This window comes from Alligator sinensis, unplaced genomic scaffold (assembly GCF_000455745.1).
Source record: "Alligator sinensis unplaced genomic scaffold, ASM45574v1 scaffold527_1, whole genome shotgun sequence".
Classification (NCBI taxonomy): domain Eukaryota; kingdom Metazoa; phylum Chordata; order Crocodylia; family Alligatoridae; genus Alligator; species Alligator sinensis.
The window spans coordinates 3344627-3352266 of NW_005841958.1; the positions used below are offsets into that span (position 1 = coordinate 3344627).

Sequence of the window (7640 nt, forward strand, 5' to 3'; positions counted from 1 at the left end):
AGAGAGAGAGAGTTGCCCGGACAGTTGGGCTTTGTGTGTGTAATTTTGACAACTGGGGTGGGGTGGCACCCAGACATGCGTGTGTGTGTGTGTGTGTGTGTGTGTGTGTGTGTGTGTGTCTTGAACACATGAGAGGTGTGGGTCTGTGTGTGTGCATGTGCATATGTCTTGGACAACTCAGGAGCGTGTGTGTGCCCCCTGTTCCCACGTAATACCTCCATGGGTGGGGCGGGGGGGTGCCCTGACCCTTCCCACCCCTCCTCCACTGACCTCCCCGCCCTGCACAGGGCTTCAGCGGGAGGATCGGGTCCTGGGAGGCTCAGAGTGCCAGAAGGGCGCCCACCCCTGGCTGGTGCTGCTCTACTACTTTGACAAGCACTACTGCTCTGGCGCCCTCCTGAACCAAAACTGGGTGCTCACAGCTGCCCACTGCTCCATGAGGTGAGGACTTGCTGGGCAGGAGGTGGGGAGGGCACCCAGGGGCCATACACAGTTCCCATCTCAGAGCTGGGTGAAAGCAGGGGTGAGAACTCAGGTACCTCACCCCATGGTCACCCTCCATCCATCCACCCACCATCCTTCTTCACACCTCCATCCATCCAGCCTCTCACCTCCATCTGTCACCCACCCACCCACGCATCCTCCCACCTCCATCCATCCATATCAATCCATCCATCCACCTACTCATCCTCCCACCTCCATCTATCCATCCCAAGATGCCACTTCCACCCACTCATCAACCCATCCACCCATCCTCATGCCCCCTCCATCCGTCTATCCATTCATTTAACCATGCCCCTATATTTCCCATCCCCCATCCCCACACACTCCTCCATCAATCCATCCACCCATCCCAACATGCCTCTTCAGTGCATCCATCCAATGTGGCCTCCTCCATCCACCCATCCATCCAACCTAATCAACCATCTTCACACACCTCCATCATCCACCTCTCACACCTCCTGTGACAGGCCAGTATGGAGTGCTCCTGCATTGAGCCACCCACCACACTGCACCCAACCACCTTCCAGGCTCTGAGTGCCTCCCTGGAGGAGCCTCACATCTGGTCAACCCCCTTCCTGGAGCACACCTGCAAGCCCGGGGGTAACACTGCCACCTATGCCCCATAGGAAACACAGGCCTAGTAGTCCTTGAGGGTACTTGACTCACTGCAAGAACTTGGGATGCTTCCCTCAGTCTGAAGCACAAATAGTGGTCTCCCTTAGTCAGCTGAACCAAGGGAACCCCAAGGCATAATCTAGGCCCCTCTCCCAGTAAGTCTCCCATGCTAAGGACAGAGGAGAATTTTATTGGTTACAAGGAGTAGGTTTGGAATAGGGTACAGGGTAGAGAAATATCAGAGAAATACCTTCGAGCAAACAGTGGCATGGTAGCCTTTGATCATGCATCTGAGTTACTGCAAGCTATATATCTAGTTAGATCTCAGGTAGCTTACTCACAAGGATCATCCAGAGGCAGGTGGAGATTCCCCCTGGAGGCAGGCAGTTTACTGATCATGAGTTTCAAGAGAAAGAGAGAGAGAGAGAGAGAGAGAGAAAGAGAGTTTCAAATGGTCCAACTTCTCTGAGAGTTTTCATCATGGCTGCTGGCCCTCCTCCTGGGCAGTCCTTCACTTATATAGCCCTTATGACCTCATTTACCTGATCCAATGAAGGCCAGCAACTGTTGGCTGCCAGCCAACCAATTTGAAATGCATCACTGGTTGCCTGGTAGACTGTCAGGGTCTTTAGCCCCCTTCCAGTAATCTTGGCATGCTTAAAACAATAGGGAGTTTAAGCCCCCCACCCAGGTGTGTGTGGCCAGTCACATAGGCAGAGGGAGCCGGTTTCCCCTCCTTCAGGAATGTATCCAGCTCAGATTATAACTCAGGATTACCTCAACCAGATGGGGCCAGAGGTGTCTGCCCTCTGCAGTGACAGTGGTAACCAAATTGTCAGGAAACAGTTTGGGGAGAGACAGAGATGGTATTCTGCCACACCATCCATCCATCCATCCTGATACACACCTCTCCATCCACCCACTCATCCATCCCAACATGCCTCATGCATCTATCCATCCACCCACCTTCATACACCCCCTCCATCTGTCTGTCCAACCTTCCATTCATCCATTCCCTTTACACGTTCCATCCATCCACTCACACACCTCCATCCACTCATCCTTCCTTCCCCAAACACCCCTCTCCAGATCACCCTACCACATCCACCCCAACGCACCCACTCCATAGAGCTGTCCACCACTCCTCACATATCCACCCATCCCAACATGGCCCTGCCACCTACCCAGTCTCCCCTCTGTCCCTCCATCCACCAATCCACCCATCCCTCCATCCATCCTCATACACCTTCATCCACCCCTACACCCACTTCACCATCCACCCACTCAGCCATACATCAACCCACATATACACCCTCCATGCACCCATCCATCCATCGGCCCATCCTCATACACTCTCTTCATCTGTCCATCCATCCATTTTTCCATGTATCCATTCCCCTACATGTTTCCCATCCATCCATCCCCACAATCCTCATCCATCCATCCATCCATCATGACAATCCTCACCCATCTATGACCTGGGATGCCCAGATGGCTGGGAGGTCTTGGGACCAGGGGGATTTGGGGAGGGTCTGAACTTCTACATCTGTTTCCTAGACATATCCAGGTGCGTCTAGGTGAGCACAACATCTCCACATCAACGGGGTACGAGCAGTTCTCGACGGTCCAGGAAGCCATCATCCACCCAGGCTTTGTCGATGGGACGAGCGGGCTTCGCAGCTATGAGAATGACATCATGCTCCTGCGGTTGAAGCCCCCTGCTGTTTACACATCCTATGTGCAGCCCATTGACCTACCCACGCTCTGCCCCCTGCCCATGGGCACCACCTGCACCGTGATGGGCTGGGGGACCACCAGTAGTCCAGAGGGTAACAGCAGGGCACTAAGGGGGCTGAGGAAGGGAAGCTGGGGGCTGTGGGTCAGGATGAGGGGCACCAAAGGGGAGAGGGTCTTTGGGCTGAGAATGAGAGGCACCAGGAGGGCGGTTTGGGACAGGGGTTGGTAGGCTGAGAGTGAGGGGTACTAGCAGATCTGGGTAGGGGACAAGGAGCTGTGGGGTGGGAGTCTGGGGCACCAGCAGGGCTGGGGCAGGGGACATCCAGGTTCATTTGCCCTCTCCCCTTGCAGAGACCTACCCCAACGTGCCCCAGTGCCTGGACATCACCACAGTGCCCCTGGCCCAGTGCCAGGCCACCTACCCAGAGAAGGTCACTGAGAACATGCTGTGCGCCGGGGGTGCCCAGGAGGGCAAGGACTCCTGCCAGGTCAGGGAAGGGAAAGGGGGCTGATGGTCATGTGTCCATGCCAAGCCATGGTCCCATGCACTGTACCATGGCTGGGCCCTCGGGCACACCTGTGGCCCAGTGTGGCTGATGGGGCCTGGTCTCCACAGGGCGACTCCGGAGGCCCCCTGCTGTGTAACAGGAAGCTCTACGGCCTTGTCTCATGGGGTGACTTCCCATGTGGGAAGCTCGGCCAGCCGGGGATCTACACCAACGTCTGCTGTTACCTTGACTGGATCCGCACCACCATGGAGGGGGTGTGACGATGCCCAGCCCCAAACTCTGCGTAATAAAGGCCTTCTCTCAGCTCTGCCAGTGTCCCTCACTCCTGACCCACCGCTTCCTACCCCCCTAGCCCTGCCAGTGCCCCTTGCTCCCAACGTGCAGCCCCTGCCCCCAAGATGTGCTGGTACCCCTCACTCCCAACCCACAGCCCCCCGGACACCCTTCAAACCCAGCTGGTGCCCCTTATTCCTGACTCACAGCCCCCGACCCCTCCAGCCCTGTCGGTGCCTCTAACTCTCAACCCCACAGTTCCTGGCATTCCCTTTCCCAGCTGGGAAGTGCCCAGATAAACCAGTCCCTCCCCAATCAACTAGCCCCCCTCGCCCTGCCTCTTGCTCACCCCAAGGTCTCCAATATGCCCCCACCCCCAACAGTCCTGGCATGGAAGCATTAACCACCCCCCTCACTTCACCCACTGCAACATGGAGTCCCCCTCCAAGCCACTAACAGAAATTATCTCTCCATGTGAACATTGCTAACCCGGATTAACAAAGGGCCTGCCCAGGTCCAGCCTAATTAGCTTCCAAACCAAATGAAGCTGAAGTGAAATGGGTTCCAATTGGTGTTCTCATGAAAATTGACCCCATTTGCTATGGCCATGGAATTAATCTGGATTATCTCCCCACAACATGCACACACCCCTGGTGTCCTTTGAGGTAATCCAGATTCACTCCATCTGGCCACAAAGTTAATCAGGATCATGCCCCTCTGTGTGGCCATGGAGTTAATCTGGATTAACTCCCCTGTGTGTAGGCTGACCCAGTGGCTACCAAACCCCTCTGGTGGTTGCTGGGAGAGATGGAGAGGAGACAAACTGGGTGATCTAACCTTTTATTCCCAAGGCAATGAGAGATCGAAGGGATTCAGCGAGAAAGGACTGGATCTCAGAGGCAGGAAGTTTTTGGTGGGGGGCAGGGTAGAGGTCTGCAGGTCAGGAGGAAACCAAGGTGAGGGGGCTGCAGTCAGGCGTGAGGGGCACCGTCAGGGCAGTGGAGGCAAGGGAGTTGTGGATTTAATGCTAGTTATTCCCAATGATGCTCCGGATCCAGGGTAGGTAATTGCAGACCCGGGTGTAGACCCCGGGGTGTTGGGGCTGCCCGCACACCATCGGGCCCCAGGATACGATGCCCTGAAGGACGTCGTCACATGTGAGGGGGCCTCCTGAGTCACCCTGTGAAGAGACTGGTGTCAGTGTCGCAAGGAGGCACCTCCCTCCCTCCCTCCTTCCATCCATCCATGCCCATAGATACCCATCCATCCATCCTCATACATATCCCTCCATCCATCGCCTTAGACACCCCTCAGCCCCCCACCTCCATTTATCCACCCATCCATCCCCATGGATACCCCTCCATCCAGCCCTGTTGAAACTCCTCACCCAGCTAGACACTTCTATCCAGCCAGCCATCCCCACGTGCACCCCCATGCCCATCCTTCATCCATCCCCATACATGCACCCCTTCCTCTGTCCAGCCATTCGTCCCCCTACATGCCCCTCATTCCATCCAGCCATCCACCCCTCCCTCCCTCCATCCCCACACATATCCCTCCACCCACCTCCCCACCCATTCATACCACCCCACACATCCATCCACCCCATACACACCCTTCCTCCCATCCAGCCATCAAACCATACCCAATAGGGTGGAGAGCCCAACAGGGGCTCTTCAGGAGGTAGGGAAGCCAAGGTGACCCCCATGCCCACAGACCGCAATGCCTTTATGCCAATACACACCATATCCCCCGCTGCTCATGCCCTCCCTGTTCCCTCCAATCATTTATCTCATCCTTCTACTTGCTATTAAAACAGACCTTCTGGAGGATCTGCTCGTGGGTGGGATGATCTCCACAACCTTCCCTGGGTTCCCAAAATGCCTTCAAGCATCATCAGGCTCCCCCTTGCCCTGCTTCATCTTCTAAGGGCAGAGACCCACTGCCCAGTTCCCACCATGCCAGGGAGAAGTGCCCCACCACCTAGGGGCATTGGCTGGTAGAGATCTATTGCTCCACTCCCCGTGCATCGCCCCCCTTGTGGAGGGCCCTGGCACTGTCCCCGGTACCTGGCAGGAGTCAATGCGACGTCCCGGCATGCCGGCACAGATCATGTTGCTAGTGAAGAGCTGGGGGTAGGACTCGTGACAGCTCCTGTTGGGCAGGATCTGGATCTCGGCACAGTGCAGGACCGTGGGAAACCTGACTGTGGGGCAGAGGAAGACAGTGGAGGTGGGCCCAAGGTGGGGAGGGGTGGGGCCAACCCCAGAAACCCTCCAATGGAGCAAGTCTTCATGAACATCACAGTCAAGATGATGCTGGAGTGACTCCAGATTGATACTGGGCAACTTTCATGATGATATTGGAGTGACTCTGGACTGACATGGGGTATGGCCTATAATGGAGTGACTCCAGATAGATAGCTTTAATGGTGATAATGCAGTGACTTCAGCATTATCCTTTTGCATCATTTGATGTCAATTTGGAGTCACTCTGATATCACCATAACCCCTTACCCAAGATCAATCTGGAGTAATTACAGATTGATAGCAGTATCATGGTGATATTGGAGCAACTCCCAATTGACATGTGGGTATGGATCATAATGGGTTTACTCCAGATTGATACCAGATGAAGTATAAGGATGATACTGCAGTGACTCTAGATTGACACCAGGTAAGGTGTGAACAGGAAAGTCAAGTGAATTTAGATGGATCTGGTGTACAGCTCATAACAAAGTAACTCCAAACTGACCTTGGGTAAGGTGCAATGGGGATATCAGAGTGACTCAAGATTGATGTGGGATACAAATGCAAATGGACCGACTCCAGATTAATATCAGAAAAGATGGAAGGATAATACTGGAGTGAGTCCAAATTGACACAGGTCAGGGTGATACTGGAATAACTTTGGATTGACACCAGCTGAGGTGTAAGGATAATACTGGAGTGAATCCAAATAGACACAGGGTCAGGATGAAACTGGAGTGGCTCCAGATTAACTCCAAATAAAGTGTATACTGGAGTGAGTCCAAATTGGCACAAATCAAGGCAATACTGGAGTAATTCTAGATCGGCACCAGTGACTCTGTATTGACACCCTGGGCTCCAAGGAGCTGGGGTGTGGGCCTCACTGGTCCCCAGGGCTCCCCCTTCCCCCACGCTGCCCCTACCTCCAGGGCTGCGTGTGGTGCCCCAGCCAGACACGATGCAGGACTCCCCGGGGTTCGGGCAGCTCCGGGGCAGGGTCACGGGCCACACACGCTTGCTGCGGGCCACAGGGCCTGACAGCTGCAGCAACATGATGTCATTGTCCAGGGTCTTCTTGTTGTAGCAGGGGTGGGGGACCACGCGGGTCACGTTGAACTTCTGCTCCATGGCCCCCGACTGCCGCAGCCTGTACTTCCCCAGGACCACAGTCAGCTCCCTGGGCATGGGAGAGAGGCAACCAGGCAGCATGGGTCACACACGTACACAATGCGCACACACCCCCCCAGGCGCCCAACGCACACACACACACACACACACACACCCAGCACCCGACACACACACACACACACGGCACCCAACACACACCCCCAGGCCCCCAACATACACACACCCACACCCAGGCGCCCAACACACACACAGACACACACACCCAAGCCCCCAACACACACAGACACACACAGGCGCCCAACACACACACACACCCAAGCACCCAACACACACACACACACAGGCGCCCAACACACACACACACCCAAGCACCCAACACACACACACACACAGGCGCCCAACACACACACACACCCAAGCACCCAACACACACACACACACAGGCGCCCAACACACACACACACACACACACGGCACCCAACACACACCCCCAGGCCCCCAACACACACACACCCACACCCAGGCGCCCAACCCACACACACACACCCACACCCAGGCGCCCAACACACACAGACACAGGCGCCCAACACACACAGACACACACCCAGGCACACAACCCACACAC

General features: G+C 55.6%; 2 protein-coding genes across 2 annotated transcripts in view; one reads left to right on the plus strand and one right to left on the minus strand.

Moving 5' to 3' along the window:
* Positions 1-3651, plus strand: part of LOC102370061 (trypsin-2-like) — a 5719-nt gene extending 2068 nt beyond the window's left edge. Inside the window, exons 2-5 of the mRNA XM_025200201.1 lie at positions 288-441; positions 2677-2948; positions 3208-3344; positions 3473-3651. Of these exons, the coding sequence (XP_025055986.1) occupies positions 288-441; positions 2677-2948; positions 3208-3344; positions 3473-3625 (716 nt within the window). The 3' untranslated portion in view covers positions 3626-3651. The remainder of the gene's footprint in view (positions 1-287; positions 442-2676; positions 2949-3207; positions 3345-3472) is intronic.
* Positions 3652-4468: 817 nt separating this feature from the next.
* Positions 4469-7640, minus strand: part of LOC102386168 (trypsin-like) — a 12941-nt gene continuing 9769 nt past the window's right edge. Inside the window, exons 4-6 of the mRNA XM_006020554.2 lie at positions 6811-7064; positions 5708-5844; positions 4469-4818 (exon numbers count right to left, since the gene is read on the minus strand). Of these exons, the coding sequence (XP_006020616.1) occupies positions 4666-4818; positions 5708-5844; positions 6811-7064 (544 nt within the window). The 3' untranslated portion in view covers positions 4469-4665. The remainder of the gene's footprint in view (positions 4819-5707; positions 5845-6810; positions 7065-7640) is intronic.